This window comes from Oreochromis niloticus, linkage group LG13 (assembly GCF_001858045.2).
Source record: "Oreochromis niloticus isolate F11D_XX linkage group LG13, O_niloticus_UMD_NMBU, whole genome shotgun sequence".
Taxonomy (NCBI): domain Eukaryota; kingdom Metazoa; phylum Chordata; class Actinopteri; order Cichliformes; family Cichlidae; genus Oreochromis; species Oreochromis niloticus.
In genome coordinates, this window is record NC_031978.2 from 6,859,971 (window position 1) to 6,881,326 (window position 21,356).

The following is a 21,356-nucleotide window of genomic DNA, read 5'->3' on the forward strand; positions in this document are numbered from 1 at the left end:
ATTTTCCATTATATAAAATTAGAATAATTCATATCAAGTCATGCAGCAATATCGCTTTGCTTGGTACTGAACAAACCAAATCAGTTCTGAAAACCTAGATAACACATGAAGAAACCAAGTGATGTCAAATAACACATATGATAAGAGATATAACACCACAAGCGGTTACTTAATCTGCCACATATATACCTAAATCTCATTTATACCAGAAGATGACAAGCCACCCAAACAACCAGGGTGTTTTGGGGGTGTAGACACCCTGATAAGACCAAGACTTGAACTCAGACATGTTCCAGAGACACCCTGTTAATGAGAATACAATGCAAAAATGTGACAAGCTGCCATCTAAGGGTTACCCCCCAGCATAACACCAAACAGGTACTTGACTAGTCCAGCTATGGCTTAATTTAAGACACAAGAACCAGGATAACAACAAGCATATAGGATGGCACAGCAGCCTCAAAGAAGCGACACAGGTATCAATTTTTTTTTAAAAAGAGCAACTCTCATTGTGTGTAGCTCTCTGTGCTTATTAAGTCCATGAACATGACTAGGTTTGACAGTCTTTTGGACAATCCCTTCATCCATTTTATTCCTCTTAAGAGATGGAAAAGGTCTTCTCGTTTCCTCTTGTCATTTCAGTTTTACCCCAAGCAGTTTATAGTGGACAACAAATTCGTATTACCAGTGCTGACAAAAAAGATGAAAAGTTAATAAAGAGGGTACTGTTTTGTATGCCAAACCAAAAATAAAATAATCATAAAAATGTTTGTACCTCGTGTTAACCCAGGTGTGTTCATATTTCCAAAAAATGTAAAATACAAAAAAATGAGAAAGTGTTTGTTAAAATTTTAGTTAATTTAAATCCATTTTAGCCTCAAATGTGAAACATGAATGTTAGTTTGTAGTTGGCTAATTTCCCTGTTAACCACAAAACCAAGGAGGAAAAAAAAAAATTTCAGGACATGAGCAATGCGAATTGCCAACCTGTTAAACCCCAATGCCCCCAATGCCGGGGGCAAGAGGGGGAACATCTGGTTTCATGGACAGCGTTGCCAGGGCAGTTTCTCAATATACATACTTGTGTGTACTTGCGTTCTTGAGGACTTGTGATATGTCATCACTCGCAGACCAAACACAGTTCCAAATCAAAGTATGCATCAAGTATGCTCAAAATTCCCAGATGTGTTCTCACTCTTCCCATTTTATCAAGCATGCATCCTTGGTGACTTGTGTGAACTTGGTACAACCAAATATCCCAGAATGAATTTTGTCCAAAACTCAAACGCAGCAATGGTGGAGGAGAGGAGCTAAACCTTTAAGATATTTCCAGGTGAGAATGTAGCTGTGTAAACTTCAAATATCTGCTCGATTTATAAAGACATCGCATATTTGCAAAATTGCTCTGACGTTTTCAGAGACGTCTGTTACCTCACCAGCTCAATAGCTCAGCGGTCCCCAAACCCAGGGCCACGGACCGGTACGTGATTCGTTTGGTACTGGGCCGTGAGAGTTGAGGCTTGGGTGCTAAATGTATGGTTTTCAGGGATTTTATCGTTTTTTTATTGTTATTTTTCTATCGTTTTTATCTTTAACTCTGTCTCCCTGGGTCTTTTCTCGTGTGTTATGAATAAATCTTACTTTTTTGGATACCGGTACTGGTTCTATTTTGTTGTATTTACCGTGACACCTTAAAGGCCAGTCCGTGAAAATATTATTACTGGTCCGTGGCACAAACAAGGTTGGGGACTGCTGCAATAGGTGACGGGGTGGTCAAGGCTCACTAGAACCGGCAAGAACAGCGGACTCCCGGTACATTGTTTTTAACACGCCCCCCCCCCGTGGTCTTTCGCACCTCAGGTTAAACATGATATATAAGTCACTTAGACAACTTCTAAAAGTTAATGTTTGGTTTATTTTGGTGTTTTATTTGTTCCTGAGTAAATTAAAGTTAAAGTTTAGGACAAAGTTTAGGATTAAAGTTAAGCTTCATAACTATACCGTTTTATTTAATACTTAAGGCTTACTTGGAGAGCTGTCAGTGTATTTTAAGTTTCACCCGTCATATCACCTGATGTAAAATGTTCTGTTCTTATTTAAAACTGACAGGGAATTAAATATAACATTAAAAATATTTAAATTCAGTAGGAAACATTTTCACCGGGAGCAAAAACAGCATGTTAATACATGGAGGACCTGAAGCTTGCTCCAAAAATGATCAGATTATATTTTAAATATTTGTTTAATTCTCTTCCAAACTTCAGCAGCTTTGTAAGTTTTGAGTGTCTACTAAAATGAAAATAAAACCGTTCTAACATCTCACCTGTTTGTTATTATTCACACACACCTATCCTATTTTTATTAATAGAGAGAAAAGCTTGTGTTTCTGTCATGTAGCGATTGTGCTTAACTGTATGAAGCTTATTAGACATTATGAAACAGATGACACATAAAAGCGAATTTTGCAAAAGTGCTTAAGATGAAAAAAATCTACTACATCATGTGTAATTTTTTTCTTGTCATGTGTAATTTCCATTGCAAATATTAATCACAGTTAAATTTAGTGGGGACGGCAGTAAAAACTCCGGAATAGAGATGTCATCAAGTACACTACCGTTCCAATTGTAGAGTTCTCGGACCCCCATGTGAACTTACAAAGTCCCGACTAATTGAGAAACGCCCCTTCTGTGGTATTCACAGAAACGGCATACAAAACATTGCTACCACCACTAAGACGACAAACAATTAAAAGCGCATTAAAGCACATTCCGCAAAATGTGTAAACACAAAGCACGAATGTTCGATTCACCTGATGGCAGGTACACGGACAATTAACACCTGGACTCAAAGCCGACATCTCGCAGATTCCAAAACTGCAAGTTTAGTCACACTGAACCAAAATTCACTAAACCAGCAGCAAAAGAAGACCAAAACTATGCTTCACTTAAAAAAAACAAAACAGTGAATTATGTCTTACCTGTGCCGTCTCACATCCAAAACAAGTTTTCACCGCTGCCAGCTACATTAACTGAATAACTGCATCTCCCACAAGGCCTCAGAGCCATTTTCCGTCAAAAAAATCGCCAAAGTCAGCCCGATGACAGGGATTTCATTGGATGATGGCAAGTGTCATGCGTTAGCAGCGCGTGTGTTTGTTGCCTTGCAATTTGTGTTTCGTTGGGAGTGACGTGAACGTGGTGATGTTATCCGTGATCCTATTGGCTTAAATGATTAAAAGGAGGGGTCAATCGTGAAAATCGGAACCAAAGTGACTGCTCCACAGAATTTAAAGTCCCAAAGACTATTTTCGCAGTGCAAAAACAAGTCCCAGTATGCCTGTGCGTGGGGAATCCTTCAAAATATATATAGAAAAAAAAATACTAAACATTTTTAGGCATGCAATAAAGTTAAATCATTTTTGCAGTAGAACTCATGAGAAATTTCAACTGTCACAGATTCTGCCAAGATAAGCCAAAATGTGCCAAATTGCAGAATGCCTGGCTATGTCCTCACTAAATCATCTGTAACTTTGGTCAGCAGCATCAGCCTTTGCACAAATAATGTCTATATGTTGATTCGTGGATTTCTGGAATTTATTGTCTATACCATTTTGGGCATGTCATTTTCGAGCAGGAACAGAAATAACCTTTGGGGTTTAAGATGTTAAATGTGGATCATTTTTATTGTGATTGATAACTAAAATATGGGGTGATGCCAGGAAGAAATTAAAAAAAAAAGATGTTACCATCATTTTGTTTTGTTTTTACTTTTTAATACAGGTCATGTAGATATGTCTTTCTGTCTTTTCACAGGATGAAGTTAACCAAATTGTGACCAGTAATGTCCGTCTCCGACAGGTAGGTCTGTGTCACCACTGACCATGCATTATAACTTTAAGTGGGACTGCACACCATTTGAAGGTTGGCCTAATGCTATGGACATCAGTGAAAGTTACAAGTTACCAGAAAATCACAAGCTTTGCAGATTTTGATGAATATGATGGAAAGCACTGAAGAAAATAAGTCATAAAAAATAAATTAAAATATAATGTAATTGATTTCCTCCCAGCATTCGACTTTGTCCCACACAAGCACTGCATTTGTCCCACAGTTACTTTATTGGGATCTGGTCATCCCGTTTAATTCTCTAATCGGCCTCACATAGCTAAATACAACCTTAGGAGTGATGATCTAAAATTTTTACTTACTTTACAGCAATGGGTAGACGTTAACTTACGGTGGAATCCTGAAGACTACGGAGGAATCAGAAAGATCAGAGTTCCTTCATCTGACATATGGAAACCTGACCTTGTGTTATACAACAAGTAATTTTCATTCTCTTTGTGTTGAAAACATACATATACTTGGTGGGGATTTTTGGTTTTTAATGACTTGCAGCTCCACTCACGTGCTTGGTTTTCCTTTGCCTCTGTCCTCATCATCTGCAGTGCTGATGGTGATTTTGCCATCATCCATGAAACTAAAGTCCTGCTAGAGTACACTGGCAAGATAATATGGAACCCTCCAGCCATCTTTAAGAGTTACTGCGAGATTGTTGTCCTTCACTTCCCATTTGACCTACAGAACTGTACTATGAAACTGGGAACCTGGACATATGATGGCCTGCTGGTCGTAATTAACCCGGTGAGCATAAATGCTTTTTTTAATTTGGGAATTTAGACTGTGTACAAAACAGCTGAACACAAGGACGCTAAAATGTTTGTGAACCACTGTCTTTTAGGAGAGTGATCGACCTGACCTCAGTAACTTCATGGAGTCAGGTGAATGGGTGTTAAAGGACTACAGAGGATGGAAGCACTGGGTGTACTACACTTGCTGTCCTGACACACCATACCTGGACATTACCTACCATTTCCTGATGCTGCGACTGCCTCTGTATTTTATCGTTAACGTCATAATTCCCTGCATGCTGTTCTCTTTTCTCACCGGATTGGTCTTCTACCTGCCTACTGACTCTGGTACGTTCATTCTGCAAGCTTGATAGGTAACAGAATACAGTTGTCGTTGATTATTTTTTCACATTATTTTCGAGATATAAAGAACTTAGTAGTGGTTCACTTTCTCTGCAGGTGAAAAGATGACTCTCTCCATCTCTGTCCTGCTGTCTCTGACTGTCTTCTTGCTGGTTATTGTGGAGCTGATCCCCTCCACTTCCAGTGCTGTTCCCCTCATAGGGAAATACATGCTCTTCACAATGGTAATGGTCATTGCCTCCATCATCATCACTGTCATCGTCATCAACACACATCATCGCTCACCAAGTACGCACACCATGCCGGCGTGGATCCGTAAGGTTTGTATGGGGGTATTTTTTCTCTCTCCACTTGTAATAAATGGGAAATGTTGTTGCTGTTTTATAAGATTCATAATATCAATAATTTTATTTCCCTTCATCTCAGGTCTTCATTGAAACCATTCCCAACATGATGTTCTTCTCAACAATGAAGCGCCCCAGTCAGGAGATTCGGCAGAAGAGGCTATTCCCTACTGACATGGATATCTCCGACATCTCAGGCGAGGCTAAATTGCAACTCCCACTGAACATTTTTACATAAGAAGCCAACTTTTATCATTACCATTATTGTATGCTTGTGAACAGTTTTAGTTTAAGTCTGTCCTAAAATTGTTAACCTTCCTCTCTCCTCTGTAGGTAATCCTACCCCGACGGCTGTCACTTATCAGTCTCCCATTGTTAAAAACCCTGATGTTCGTAGCGCAATCGAGGGGGTGAAGTACATCGCCGAGACTATGAAATCAGATGAAGAATTTAACAATGTAAGAGAAAATCTGCATGAATTATTGATAGTGTATCAATCCATAAAAGTTCTTAGAAGTTCAGAGCCTTGCATTCAACTCACCAGCCATTCCTGTGCTTCTCTAAAACTTAAAAGAATCTACAAGTGTAGGCACAGTAATCAAAACTGTTTACATTTCTCCTCTGAATCTGGATCTAAATGAAATGGCCAAAGAGACAATGGTTTAATTTTAATTAATTAAATTGAAGGTTAGAATGACAGTAAATGTGCCAAATAGTGTGGCCCCAGGAAGTCACACCATCTGGGGAAACTCAGTCTAATCTACAGCTCTCCAAAAAAAACTACTACTTGTTGTTTATACTTTGGCTTTCATATTAATAAAACTAATATAATGTTTTGAATGTATAAGCTAAGCTAAGCTTACTGGCTTCTACATTCTAGATTAATCATTTCTACACCAATGAGAGTGACAGGAGTCTTTCTCATCTTCTGCCAATAAACGTAGTCCACAAAATCTTATCTGACAGATAACAAGGCAACATTAGGCAATCTGATTTTCCACATCTTTTAGCAATGTTATTGATTCAATTGAAAAGCTTCTCTCTTTTTGTGTCCCAGCGACCGATCAGTAAATTCCAAACATGTGAATGTTCAAAGTTCAAAGTTTCTTCCGTACCGTCTTATTGCAGGCAGCAGAGGAATGGAAGTTCGTTGCCATGGTTTTGGATCACATCCTGCTCTGTGTGTTCATGGCTGTGTGCATCATCGGGACTCTTGCTGTCTTTGCTGGGAGACTCATTGAGCTCAACACACTGTAGAGGCCTTCGTGATGGAGGAGAATGCATTCATCCCACTGTCCCTCACGCACAGATAGGCAGTCAAAGGTCGAGCTAATTTCAAAATTCTGTTCAGGGCCTTTACTCGTGTTGCCTTTGAATGTGCAAAGATATTTTTTTACTTTTACTGAGGAGTCTGCAGTAAAAACTCCAGGCATCTCAGAGGTATGATGATACACAAATATCTTGATGGGTTATACTGGGTCACACAAAGCTGTTCTTGTTATTAACAATCCAGCATTTTTCTATTGTTTCTCTTGTATTTCTACAGTTGGTGATTGCTGCCCTCACAATTGCGCACACTGTTATTTTACATTTATGTAAAATCACAAACAGTAGTTGTTATGTTGTCATATTTGGCAGCTTGATTTAAGGTTTGTGTGATTGGTTCTCTTACATGTTATCGTCAGATGTTGTCTTGGCTTATTTTCCCCTTGAAACTTTTATTGATTGGTTTTGCCAGACATTCAGTTTGACAATTAAGGTTTTCTTTTCTTTTTTAGCAAGGTTTTATCAAGCAATTTTTTCCAAAATATGTTAATTTAAAGTCAAGCAGATCTTTAGTTACCCTATAGCAAGTAAAAGTGGTTCAAATAATTAAGATTGGTAAGCTTTGATTTCATTAAGTGAAAAACAATGGAAACACCACAGCTGCAGTATTGGTCAATGTGCTTTAACAAGCTAACACAGCTTGATGTATGTATGCAGCTGTGACAGAACATTTATTTTAGTATAATGATATGGTTCAGTCCTGCTGTCTGTGTTAATCATTTGTTTTTTGTTTTAATTTGTAGTTCTCTAGATGTGGAATAAAGTGAAAAATAACATTTTGTTTTAGTGTTATGAAGTTCAGACTACACTGACAAATCACTGGATGTTTTCATTTCTTGTCATGTTCAAGAATCCAGTTTAATTTGTTTTTGTCGTTTTGTTTTGTTTCTTACTTGAAAGAAAGGTATATGGTGGCCATAAAAGGACAGCCAGAGTCAACAATAGTCAGTGTGTCATTACACCACCACCAGATATTTCCTGAACTGCTGATTTAAGGCAGGATGTTGTTTTTGTCAAATTCTGACCATACTGTCTTAATTTGCAGGAGAAAGTGAGACTTATTTGACCAGCCAATGTTTTTCTAATCCTCCATTTTCTGATTTTGATGAGAACGTGTGAACTGTAGCCTCAGTTTCCTGTTCTGAGCTGGCAGGAGTGGCACCTGGTGGGGTTTGCTGCTGTAGCCCATCTGGTTCAAGGTTCCATGTTTTTTGCATTCAAAGATGCTCTTCTACATTCGTTAGTTGTAACGACTCATTATTTGACTAGATATTTTCTCATTTTCAGACTTTTCTCTGTAAACCCCCAAAATGATTGTGGGGGATAATCCTAATAGATCAGCATTTACAACAGCACCAACAACTACACCACCTTCAAAGTCCCTTAAATCACCTGCCTTCTCCAGTCTGGTGGTTGGTTTGAACTTCTGCAGGTCATCATTGCAGTGTGCACCTGATTAAATGGAAAAATAATGTTCAGTTGCTGCCATATGATTGGCTGATTACACGTTTGCATTAACACGCACTTGAACAGGTGTACCTGACAGTGAGTGAAAGATGGTCAAAGTAAATTTGGTTGTTCACAAAACCCATATAGAGTACACAACCTGTGACTGAATAATTAGTAAGTCCACTAAATATCCAAGTGGTGTCTGACAGTGAACTGAAAAGTGATTTACGGTAATCTAAGAGAAGGATGGTAATATTTAGGAATCAAAACAATTAACAAAACACAACCACTGCCGTCCTTTGTTGTTGAAAAACTCTTTATTGGGCGTTCCAAGCGCAAATTTAATGAGAAACAGCATGGGCAGAAATCCATTTGATAAATTTAGCAAGGCAAAAACAAAACTACAAACGGAAAACTAACAAGTATTACACATCAGGATGCGAGACACCATGTTGAGGATCTGGGACATTCTTTAAATATTTAACAGACAGCCTCATATTTTGAAGTTATACACATATTTCACCAGCATGTAGAGGAAGTGTAAAAATACCAAAAACGGTTTGTTGATATTGGAAGCATTAAGCTAACCACAAGTCAGTAAGATGCTGCAGGTACCAGTTTTTTTCCCCAACTTTGTAAATAAAACAATCGGATGAAGGGAAATAACGGGATTAAGAAAAAAAATAAAAAATTCAAATGGTGCTCAACGTGTCGTGACAGGAAACTTGAAATAAGTGTTCTCTCCTTAACATTTGACCAAGGTTTATCTAAAAACATTCTTGCCTCTGGATTCTTTGGGCTGTCCCAATCCTACCAGCCAACCTCTGGCAAAACTATTTTCCCCACTTCATCAGGGTGTGTCTCTGGGACCCAAGCTGTGCAACACAGGCGATACAGGACGTTTACATTTGCATAGACACTCACCATTTCTCCTGGTTCCACCTAATAACACAACATTCCAAATGAAGAATGAATTCCCATCCCTTCAGCTACAGCTAGGACTTAATGGCACCAGGTTCCTACTGTGAACATTTCAAATGAACGTAAGCACCGAGACGTAAACTCTTTCAATATTTTATGACCTAATGTTTACCGAAACAGAATCAAGGAATACACTTAAATAGCTGTGAACACAATGGCAATAAAAGGTTAAATGAGTACATTTTTAAAAATGTCTGATTTACAAATTAAAACACTGTATAGCCAAATAAATAAAATAAAAATAGAACTCAGTGCAAATGACGACGTGAAGTACAGACAAAAAAAACAATGGATTTGGCAAATTATAATCCTGACTGAGTAGAACGATCGGCAATGACCACATACAGATAAACTGGCAGTTTAAGCTCAAAGTCGTTTGTTTCTTCTGCTTGCAAAGTATACAGAAGTTTATTCAGCAATTTTTTCATTGTTACCAGCTAATAAATACTAATGTTATAACTAAGCTAATAACAGTTTTTGACAGGTAATATCTTGCAGACATCGATTCAAAGTAAGAGCTTAGTTTAAATGTATTCTGCTAAAAGATGGCAAGGAAAAATAGAGTCAACATGTTTCCTCTGATAAATCTAATTTTCCAGATTTGATGGCCAGTTTATTTCAATCCAGCCACAAAATGAGAGAACACACACACACACACACACACACACACACACACATGCAGATTATAAAGGAAATAAGAGTAATGAGTCATGTTAGCCATTTCCATCAGCATCAGAAAAGTGGTAAATACCATACCAATTGGTAGAGCACAGATTCATTAGCGTAACAGTTGAAGTTAAACATTATTTAAATTCATTCTCTCAGCCTCTTAAAAAAAAAGAAAGAAAAAGAAGTGAGAATGAATCTTTTTCCCCCTTTCAGTGAACAGACTACAGCTAATTGTTTCTGCATCCTTTCTTTCCTTGATGCAACATAAGCCACACTGGTTTACTCCTCTCATTCAGCATTCAGTTTCAGTACTTTTGCTTCCAATAGAAGTGCAACTAACTGCTCATATCTCATCATTGGCAGTCTGGGACAAAGATGCCGTAATATAATGAAAACAAAAGAGAAACAAAAAGCATTAAAATGTATGGGAATAAAAGCATACATGCATCAGCGTTGGCTAAACATGACTACAACAGAAGGTATCCAAAGAGATAAATGTTTCTATTGTTAGCCTAAAATATTGGATCAGGGACTTAAAATGGAAGATGAAAAAGCCACAGCAGCAGCCTGAAACCTAACAGCATACTTGTATGCACATACTGTAAACACAACAGAAGCTGTCCTGATTCACAACAGGTTTATCCTGAGATGGACTTCATGTGTTATGCATGTCAGTGTTTGGATAGTGTAGGAAAATCCAGTGTTTCCCACACTGGATAAGGAGTGTTTGTGTTGACCTTTTGCTACAACTATCTGACATTCTCACCCACTTCAGGTAGTCATTTTAAACAGCGGCAGTCCTCTTTGTAACGTCATTTCATCTGAGAACAAACAATGTGTGAACCAGCAGTTCTATCTAAAACGCTTTTTCTTATCAAAACCATACAGCATCCAACTACATTAACCCTAAAAGGACCTTAGAGTGTAAATCGTTACTTGAAGTTAGTGCACCTACAGAGCAATATCACCAATCAACCAACTACACCACAGAGAAATAGCCTCAAAATTCAAACTACAACCCTCAATCTGACTCCTTCCCAGTCATCGCATCAAATTCATGACCAAGATATGTTGGCATCATTTTTGGCAATACTGTTGGACAATTTCACTAATAAATATAAATAATCATGATGGTAATCCTTGTCCATCAATGCTGCTTTTCAATACCAATAACTATTCCGGCCATTACCATCACCTTCTGCCTGGACAGAACAATCACATTTCTCTGGACCTTTTCTGGCCTCTTAGAAACTATGATGGCTGAGCTCCTGTCTCACAGGGGCTGCTGCGACTGTCCCGGTTCCTCCTCAGCCACCTCTTCCTGAACCATTTCTTCTTCTTCTTCTTCTCCTTTCTCTTCCTCCTTCTGCTGCAGCTGATCCTGCTCCTCTAATGGGCTCTCGCTCTCTACTTCTTTAGTGATTCCTTCGCAATCTCCCATCTCCTTCTCATCTGAGGAGAAAGCATGCAAGGAAGAAATGTATATAACTACGAAGCAAAAAGGTAACAGAAGGGAGGCGCGAGAAAGAGCAAGCTTTGGGCTAACATAAAGAGTTTGCAGTACAACAAATGATTGGTTTCTTGGATCAGGTAGTAAAGGAAATTAGCAGCATTCCTGTTGTTAAGGTTAACATTCTGTAAGCTTACAAGAGTGTTTTCTACAAACAGATTTGGAAGGAGCAGGCAATGTAAGGAGCTTTACTAACACAGAAACCTCTCCTCTTCCATCAATTAAAAGCCCAGGAAGACCAACATCAGAGGCTATGGCATACGTATCTACACCTCAAGTACATGTTATTACATGTTAGGAATGAAAATGAAAAACGCTGTGATGTATAATGATTAATTTAGTGATGGACAAAACCACTTGAGTTTTAGAAAAAAAAAAGAAGAAAGAAATTTGATGGTGTAAATTCAGTCAATTACACAGAAATGTATTGTAGAACTAGACTGTGGCAAAAGGAAGATTTGATTCCTGTTTGTGGAGGATTTATAGTTCAGGTGGAGATTGGCAATGATTACATGACACAGCACATCTTCTGACATAAGTGCAGAGTAAATATATTTAGGTCAAATTTTCCAATGGGGTGACTGAAAGCACCTACCAGTCCTTGGATATTTAATCAATTTAAAATTGCCCCAAAAATGTATATTAATATTATCCCAGCTGAATGGGAATTAAATCAGGAACAATGGCATGTTTTTTTTCGATCATTTTCACGTTTCTACATGGACTCCAAAGCAAAAATTACTTAGTTAAGAAGAAGGTCTAAATATTTTGCACACTCCGTGAATACCAAACCTGGGTCAAATAAGTCAGATCAAAGTCACGTTGTTTAAATGTATAGTCTATAAGGATAATTTCAGCTCAAAAAATACAGGATCAGTGGATCAGCAGAAGCATAAAAATGTCACATTATGTTTTTTATTTATCTATTTATTTTGTTTTGCAGTGTGGCTTTAAAATTTCTTTAAGGCAGGATAAAATCCATTTATGACTCTTATCGGACCCAGGTGTGGTGACATCCATCACCAGCTAACACCCATCATTGCTTTAGTCTGATTACTGGTAGCAGTTTGGGATTGGCTGCATTCTACAGTGTTATGGATTCTACAGCAAAGAAAGATGGACCCATCTGGCGATAATTAAATCAGTTCAAATTATGCCGGCTTGCACAGCGCAGGGAGAGAAGGGGCAGGGAAACCTGGACTCCGCAGAGGTCGAGTCTCTGGTCTTTGTTGGATCTGGAAACTGTGGACCAAATTCCACGGAGCTGGAGCTTTTGCTAGAAGCAAAATCATACCATTAAACGCACCGGTCACAGGAAATGTACTGTGAAACTTGCACGAATGCAGCTTTTGATCAACTGTTGACTGAAATACATGCTGAACTGCTTCTGCTTCTACTTGGTGCAGAGAAGTTTCTTGCCCAATTACCTCATGAACAGAAACTGCAAAACATGTAGCCTAGAAATTCTGTTCAATTAGTTCGACTATGCAGTTTCATGAACACTGAGCAAGAAAGCGGTTACAGGAAACTCATTCCATCTTGCTCATTGGAATTATGTTTCTTGATTTTACAATCACAGTGTATTCCCCTTAAATAAAAAGTGGTGACATTCGAAGTTTGCCCATGTGCTGCCTCATCTGGCTTGTTGCTCACTAAAAAGCTTAAAAAAGGATTAACGTTGAAAAAAATCAAAGATAAATAAATGAAGAAGGTCAACCGGCACATTGCAGCGAAGCATTTAAAACAGGTGTTAGGACATGGAAGAAATAGCCAAGATGTACAGGAGAGTCTAAGTGTAAGACTGCACATGGGGTGCCATTTGTACTAAAATTATTGACACTGTGTTGTTAGGAGTTTGTTGTTCTCTCTGTCATGTCATTCATTGTCCCACCAGCAAAGGTGGAATATCTCCTATCTATACTTTTGCTAAAAAGTTTGATTAAGTCTTGTTCAGTTGGACTGTGGCCTTGTATTAAAATTTTAAATGGTTAAAAATCTGCCACTGACTTTGTTCAATGCTCTAGAAAAAAAACTCATTGAAATTTGAGGTCAGGATCACAAATTACAATTCAGTGTCAATTTTCAAAGAAAATGCAACAAATCCAAACTATAACACAAATGTGTGGTTGTCATAATCATGTTGTCACCAACTACAGTTCAACAACATTCACAGCTAAACACACTTTTGGCATAAATGGAACCTCATAACTGTGTGCCCATTCTCTTAGATTTAAATACAAACCAACATATTATCTTTGGTTACATTCAGACTAAATTTACTTTCTTTTTTTTTTAATTTCTGTTCTGATAAGTGAACTAGAAAAGTATTGGCACTGGTCCTAACATTTAGTTCTTGCTTGGTTAGAGTTTAGCATCTTAGGTGAGAGTGACACAACTGTGTCATTTGTGTGATGAGTGTTCTAGTACCTCCAGAAGGTGGCGCGCTCTCCTCTGTATCTGTTCCAGAACGTGGTGATGGCCCAGGTGAACGTGATTCAGCCCGCAGCCTCTTTTCAAAGCTGAACTCTGGAAGTCGGGGGGCCTGAGGACGAGTCTTCCTAGCTGGATTCATAAAGTAGCAATACGCGCAACGAAATGCTGCAGGGAGGAGGACAGAGAGAAAGCAAAACACACACGAAAAAGAATTAGCGATTAGATTGCTTAAGTTCAGTACACATATCCGTGAATGTCCAGATTTTCATCAATTTGTGGACTGTATCAGCTACGTGTTGCACATATAAAGAGGGTGTCAGAACCATGAAAACCTATTTATCATGGGAACACTTTATCCAGGAATCTGAGCTTTCAGTGAGCTGTTGAAAAGTCAAGACAGTTTTATTTTTTTATATCTCTAACCTTCCAATCACTTCTGTCTTACCTGAAAAACATCTTCAAAAATGCAGTAGTGTGTTTCTGAGCTTACCTAGATATTCAAACTCTTCTTTCAGAGCCATGCCATTATGAGAAAAACACTGCTGGCAGATCAGCGCGTATCTATAAGAAACAAGACAGGACAGAGAGGAATATAGAGGCAAAGAGAATAATGATCGGTGCATTCCAGGAGCTATTCAATAAAAAAAAAATACACCTCAAAAATCTGCCTCATCTTTTTCAGTCAATGATTTCCCATGATGTTTTTTCTCCAAATGGTATAACTCCAACAGACAAACATAGTGAATACTATAAGTGCAGCTGAAGAGCAAACAGGTGTGAGTTCATTATAAACTATTTCAAGCGGGATAACTTCCCACAGCAATCTATCTGGAGAAGCAGCTAACCTGGCACGCATCACCTGGTTTTATTTATTTTTTACAGTTTCTGTTGTAACTAGATTTTTTTAAAACACATTTACCATACAAATAATAGATAAAATGAGCAGCCTAGCTTTTCACCCTTGTGTAATTTTATGCTATGGTGTTCATTTCCATGGAGATCATTCAGGTACAAGCTGCAGAGCTTAAGGAATAAAGTAATGTTGCCTTTACCATGAGTGAATGCATTTATTTTGATTCTATATTATAGTACAGTTCAATACATGGCAGTGTTGGGCTGACATTGACTGCCCAACACATCCTGTAGAGACTAATCCATCAGTTTGAAATAAGACAATTCTACAAAGGGCTGTAAATTCAAAAAAGGATCCTCACCTGTTCTGTGGTCCATCCCCTACCAGATACTCGATGACTCTGTCCAGAGCTCCCCTGTCTTTGGGCAAGATGGGTCTAGCTAACGGAGGACCTGGAGGGTGCATACCTGTAAATAAGTCCACACATGGAAATTAATACAGAATCACATTACAAATACACTGTTTTGCAAGTTTAAAAAAAAACAAAAACAGATTGGGTTAAAAAAAAAAAAAAAAACCAAGCCAGCCTCAAAACAGTATAAAGGGTATAAACACTAAGAGTGGTGATGTCCAAATTACTACATTAAAAAGTTACGAGAAATCAGGCACTGCAGATGTTCATTTTTGCCATGCATAGATGCATGATTTCAAGCTAGACATTACCTTGCATTGGGGAGGAGGGAGTCCTAGGTACTGCGCCCTGTAGGACCGAAGCAGACAGAGCAGATCTGTCTGGTGGACCTCCTGGAGCTGAGAGAGGAACATGTTCTGTTGGAAGAGCGACACAAGAGATGGACACAAACTGGCATCTAAGAGAACTAAGTCAAAGGCAGCTGGCATTGCTGTTCACTACAGTTGCCTTTGACTTAGCTCTGTGCCTTTGACCTCAAACTTCATTTAGATTTTGATGCTGTATATTCTTTTTACATGCATCACAAATGGGCACGGCATGAGATTTAAGAAATATTAGGATCGTTTATTATACTTAAAGCGTCTCATTTTGTCTGCTTACCCACAGGTGTGCCTGCTGGTCCCAGCAGGGGACGTGCTCCCAGTGTAGGAGTCATGACCATTGCATGTGGGGTGCCCATTGGCATCGGTCTCATTGGCACCCCTCTCTGCCGAATCTCTGCCCAGGGGGAAGAAATTCATTGAAGCATTTGTTCCTTTCCAAAGGCATGAATAGGATTTGTTTATGCCATCACAGAAATCTCTCTCTCTCTCTTTTTAAGAGCTCCACTCTTCTGATCAGAAACTTTCCAAGTAAAATTAAGTAACACTCTGTGCAGAATTATGGGGTACCTTGTCCTGGTCTGGGAGTCATCGGAGAACGCACTGGAGTTGACTCAAGTTCCTGCAGCAAAAAAGAGCGGAGCAATGTGAAACAAAATAAAAATACAATACAAAAATAAACAGATAAAATAAATATCAAGTGAAAAGCTCTCACAGCTTTCTTCTTAGCCTCAGGATCAAAACGTTCCAGGATGAGCTTGGCATTTTTGTACGTTTCTGTCTCCATCACCTCCTCAAGCTGGAAAGACAAAAAAGGGAAATCTAAACTATAACATCCAGGCTCAACAGGATAAGAAATGTTGAAGTAGCTTGAGGAATAAAAAAAAAAATACTGATGGGGCCAGTGATACCCCTCAGCCTCCTAGTAAATACACTTATGGTATCAATTTCAAAACACTATGTTGCTTTGTTCTCGAGTTATTGTATTCACAAGATTTTCAGAAAACGTGAGCTTGAGGCCGAGGTCACTAAGATTCAAATTCATCTGAGATTTAAGCAGATACACATACTAAGCCTTAGGGGTAAAAAAAAAGGCCAGAATGATTTTCTTCTTGAAGATGCTTTCTGCTTCTCAAGGCGTGAAACTAAATAACATACAAAATAAAAGAACAGACCCAGCTGTTTTCTAAACTAAAACCACAGAAGGTTCGAAGATTGAGTGGAAATTCTCATCTGACAAACCACTGCAATCCTGAAGAGAAATAAAAAATAAATTAAGAAACAAACAAACAAAACTGGGGGAAAACTTACAATTTTTCAATCACAGTTAAATAAAATAAAAAAAGCTGGACGCGTAACACCCAATTTTTCAGATCCAAATAAACAGATCTGACCAATCAGACCACTGTATTTGGCAATAAGCAGGCTGTAGCTCAAAATACACACCTGTAATGAATATACAAATAATAAAATAACTATTTTATCTAAGACCCACGGCTAAAAGCTGCTCCAGGTCCATCAGCTCGCTCAAATTATTTCTCTGCCTCTTCAGTCCTAACTCTGCCAACAACAAAAACAGGCCAACCGACATATGTACGAAAGCGACTGTGATACAGATTAAACCAAGAAATTCCCTCTGCTGCTGCCTTCTCATGAGAATTGAGAGTTGAAGCCAAAATCTGTTTCTTCCTTTTCTTGTTTAGAAGCATCAGGACCAGCTCATCGTCGCTTAATACTGACTGTATTTTTTTCACAGTGCATATTTTGAGGACGAATTTCCAGCAAAAACGCAATGCATTCATATGTGTTACACGACAAGTTCAGATGTGAAAAGTTTGTAATTTCACACTGTTTTTTTGCAATGCATTCAGTGTGTAATGGCCTTTACAGTGAAAGACTGAATACTTACAATCTTTTTTTTGGCAGCCTTTAAATCTTCGAGTTTTTCACCTAAAAAGAAGAATAAATAACTTTAGTCAATTCGCATCATTTCCAATAAGCTCCTTTTTCCATCAACCCGTGCTCTGGAAATAAAACACAGTTTAAATTCTTATATGCTCAATTTGTGATGCCGCTAGTATCTTAACATATCTCAGGATCAAATTATGCTATTTTGTCTTTGTAGCCTAAGCAGTATGTACTGTCAATAATAAGAGTGTGGCTCGAGTCGCAAAGTTAGGAGGTTGTAAGAAAACATATTTGTAAGCAAGGACAATCAAAATGTAATGCTTAAAATCATATAGTCAACAACCATTACTCCTCAAGCCATTTTTCAATAGGCCACTGCTCAGCAGGCCTTTTTGCCTGAGCCTCCCTGTGCTCAACTATGAGTATGACCTAATTAATTATAGAAGGAGGCACAGGCCGAGCAGTAGGTAGACAGATTTGAAGCAGCAGTTTCCTGATCCAACCCAATTGTATCTTATGGAAGACAACCGCTAGCTTAACAGAAGCCTGAAAATAATATATGTGCTTTTAACTTTAATGGACAAACAAGCAAAGGAAGACTGATAGATCACTTACTGTTTCTCTCAGTGCGTTTGGAGAAGAGGAAAATCAATAACTTTCTGATGAACCACACCCTGTTGAAGAGCCAGAAAGAAATGCAGAGAGAAGAAAATTGTCTTCATCGATGACGTCACATTCAGAAACCCTTTTCTCTGCTCACAACTTATGGAAAATAATAAGACCTAATATGAAATTTACTTTTTACTTTGACACATTGAAGACAAAGCTGTGAATGATTGTGAAAAGCAACACTGGCACTCACAGCACAGGGTATATGAAGAAAGGCAGGGCCATGGCTATTCTCTGCCACCAGTGCTCGGGGAGGTAAAGACAGTAGACGATCAGGGAGGTCAACAGGTAAAGGGCAGATGAGTAAAGTAGCAACCGGCCAACCCATAGCTGCAGACAGAGACATACAAATGTATCAATGAGAAAAAGAAAGGACAGCTCAAGAATGTTTTTCTTTAATGTTTTGCTGACATTACCTTTTGCAGACGCTGGTTTTTAGTTTTAAACTCTTCCAGCTCTTTAATCTCCTACAAGAGAAACATGTTAAAGGATATGTATACACTAAAAGAAAAGCCTACTACTTTGGAATGCACTCAGCTTTGTAGTTGTATTTGTAGTAGGTTGGTGTTTCCAGATGGCATACTACGTCATATTTTTAGTAAGCCTAAAATGGACTTGAAACATTGTGCAAATCTGTAAAATCAGGTAAAAAAGTATACACAGTCAGTACCTTGTCCAGGTTCTCCAGCTGCTCAACTGTTGTTGGCTTTGCCTGGATTAAGGATAAAAGTCAGAAAATCACCATTAGCGTAATCGACTAGATTTTGATTCATCAAGAGTTCATCTCCAAAGGGGTCTACAAAAAAGCGAGATTAATGGTTTTATCATGCTATTTTGAGCTTTGAGTTTTCTGTCTCACAAAAGTGTCTCTTTTTTCGCTCAACCACTGTAGTAACTTATGCTTAACACATAACCTAACTGGAGCCAGGTTATAGGTTATAGGTTACAGGTTATGACTAGAACAACATGTTTTAAGTGCAATGTAGATTTTCTGCTGGGGGAATATGGTTTATATGTAAAACAGAACCCAGAAAGCCCGCTTAAAAAGTTGATAAGTCCCATTGTGATATCCCTTACCTATGACTGTGGTTTTAGGTTTTGTCAAGCCAGCAAAGAAATCCTGGCTTTGCTAAACTTCCTTCATAGTATACCCTTCTGATTAACTAAATATTTTAGTCAAAGGAAACTCAAAGCAAATGGGATGTTTGATTTTCTGAGTGAGAACAACAATCAATACCTTCACTGTTGCTAAGTCTCTCATGCTGCCTGCCTGCACCTCTTTCTTTCCCTTTGACTTGGCTAGTATGTCTAAATATAGTGTATGAATTCACCTAGCTTGGGTGCTAAGCTCAATCTGTTCATAGTTATCAAACTGTCTCACAGTAGAGTCACACAAGGCAAAACTTTACTGAGAATCAGCATCCAGAATTAGCATTTTACTTAATTATTCAAGGCTTGTAAAGTAAAAATAATGAGATTGGCAAATATTTAAAAAAAAATATTTAGAAATGAGTCACTTAAGTTATTTTGAATGTAAGGCTGACAACAAGTCACTTAAAACTCCGTGCATGTATAGTTGGAGTATGACTAGTGAGCTAAAAAATCTTTTAAAGCATATTTTGGACAAAGTTGACAAGCTTTTTAAGTTTAAGTGTTTTGGGGGGTTTTTATGGATTGGGGTTAGACATTTGACTGGAAATTCAGTACATGTGGTTCATTTCAGTGAACTTAGCTTCAAAATAATCACTTGGATTCAATCCAATACAATCAATGATCAATTGATTTTTTTCTCTGTTTCATTTTCTTGTATTCAGACATGTTTTGTGTCACTTACTTACCTTCCATCGAGATATCAGTGCCCCCATGTTTTTGAAAAAACACGAGTCTTTGCTTTGATTTCTTTGGTTCACTAAGAAACACACAAACAACACGTTACAGGTAAACAAAGCACACGGTCTTTGCTGTAACAGTTACACAACTTTTGATGTTAAACTCCACGTTTGAGCCTGACCCAGACATTTATGCACTTGCATCATAACAGGATTTAGAAAGCTGTCAACAAAATCACACACAATGGCAACTCTACGAACATAATCTCTCCCTATGGCTCCTTATACATGCAACAAGGTGGCTAAATATATCACTTGTCACATTCTTATTTCATTTTCAGTATCTCACTGGTTAAATGTAATGCATGGCAGGGAATTAAAATTCCATGCTCTTCACTTTTAACTCGCCAGACCCTATCATGAGATGGGTCTAGCCACGGCTAATGTCACCGCTGTGATTCCAGCTACAAATATTTTTGAAACTGGAAATAGTTTGTAGTTTCCAAAAATGCGCAGCAACATGCATAAAGCTCCAACTGTGCTGTATTTCCGCCGAGTACCTAGCTTGCTAGCTGACCTAGCTTTAAGAGTTGGGAGTCAAGTCCCTGGGCGGTCACAAGACATAACCCTAATGATGCTGCAGAGATTTATAACTGGCATTTCCTAGCTATTTAAAGATGTTTCCTATTGACAGCAGCAGCAAACAATGATATAACTTGCTGTATTCCTGCTAACGTAAGGTAGTTATAGCTAGTATTAGCTGCTCATTTTACACTGCTGCGAGTCAGCCACGGTAAACTAAATACTCAGAAGAAAGAAGGGCCTTAGAAAACTAAGCTTTAGCATGACCACTACTTTTTGGGGCATATACAGAACTCTGATCAAGAAAGTACGTAAACTGATGTACTAAGCTAGCTTCTGTAATAACAACATACTGGTGCCGACATCAGCAGCAGGCACGCTGTGATAATAATATTCATCTTTATGTGGTCTTTTCAAATTAATACGTAAACGGAGAGGAAACTTACATTTACGCGATGTCTGGGTGTTTCTGTTCACTGACCATTCAGTAAAGTTCACGCAGAAACAAGCGCATCTTGTCTGCTAATGCTACCTAAACTGACATTTCAACTGCCAACCAGAAAGGGAGTTTGGCGCGGTGTTGAGACGTAACGGAGCGTATGTGACGTGGGCTGGGGGCAAAGGTTGACCCATTTCCCAGAGTCCTGTGCGGTGTAGTCTTTTTCGTTTCATTTTGTGAAATTTTTTATCTAGCGTTATTAAACAGTCTTCTTAAAAAAATTCATAACAAATAAACTGGACTTATGAAAACAAGAAAGGCAGATTGGTACACAATAATTGAAAATTAAATTAAAAACATAAGTTTAAACATGTATATGGCTTATATAGGATATGTTGGTGTACTTTCATGAAGTCATGGATGTGAACACTTTCTTGATAGTTTTCTGAACTGCTAGTGTTTCAAAGTAGCATCTATTCTACCCACAGCCTATGGTAAGGCTGTGGGTCATTTTTGACCCACTTGTGCATCTAAAGGTTAACAAATAATTTGGTTTGTCAGAGGAAAACATACATATTT

At 38.3% G+C, this 21,356-nt stretch overlaps 2 protein-coding genes across 4 annotated transcripts in view; one reads left to right on the forward strand and one right to left on the reverse strand.

Moving 5' to 3' along the window:
• The window catches only part of LOC100691234 (acetylcholine receptor subunit alpha), a 23,149-nt gene extending 13,951 nt beyond the window's left edge, over window positions 1–9,198 (forward strand). Inside the window, exons 5-12 of the mRNA XM_003438339.4 lie at window positions 3,813–3,857; window positions 4,215–4,324; window positions 4,448–4,643; window positions 4,741–4,978; window positions 5,090–5,313; window positions 5,420–5,534; window positions 5,671–5,795; window positions 6,466–9,198. Coding sequence (XP_003438387.2) covers window positions 3,813–3,857; window positions 4,215–4,324; window positions 4,448–4,643; window positions 4,741–4,978; window positions 5,090–5,313; window positions 5,420–5,534; window positions 5,671–5,795; window positions 6,466–6,594 — 1,182 coding nt within the window. The 3' untranslated portion in view covers window positions 6,595–9,198. The remainder of the gene's footprint in view (window positions 1–3,812; window positions 3,858–4,214; window positions 4,325–4,447; window positions 4,644–4,740; window positions 4,979–5,089; window positions 5,314–5,419; window positions 5,535–5,670; window positions 5,796–6,465) is intronic.
• On the reverse strand, window positions 8,949–20,942 carry lnpk (lunapark, ER junction formation factor). 3 transcript variants are annotated; one of them, XM_025897530.1, is made up of 16 exons: window positions 20,785–20,942; window positions 19,766–19,836; window positions 18,598–18,639; window positions 18,344–18,394; window positions 18,121–18,257; window positions 17,874–17,932; window positions 17,260–17,300; window positions 16,066–16,149; window positions 15,921–15,972; window positions 15,631–15,747; window positions 15,282–15,368; window positions 14,920–15,025; window positions 14,196–14,266; window positions 13,700–13,870; window positions 12,468–12,548; window positions 8,949–11,214 (listed from the first exon to the last, which is right to left on the reverse strand). In XM_025897530.1, exons 2-16 carry the CDS (start codon window positions 19,790–19,792, stop codon window positions 11,036–11,038), a joined length of 1,305 nt encoding a protein of 434 aa, XP_025753315.1. In that variant the 5' UTR covers window positions 19,793–19,836; window positions 20,785–20,942; the 3' UTR covers window positions 8,949–11,035. The 3 variants fall into 3 exon arrangements, with proteins under 3 accessions (XP_025753315.1, XP_025753314.1, XP_005473743.2); XM_025897529.1 differs by having other exon boundaries at window positions 15,282–15,386; XM_005473686.4 differs by lacking the exon at window positions 12,468–12,548 and having other exon boundaries at window positions 15,282–15,386.
• Between the last annotated feature and the right edge of the window lie 414 nt (window positions 20,943–21,356).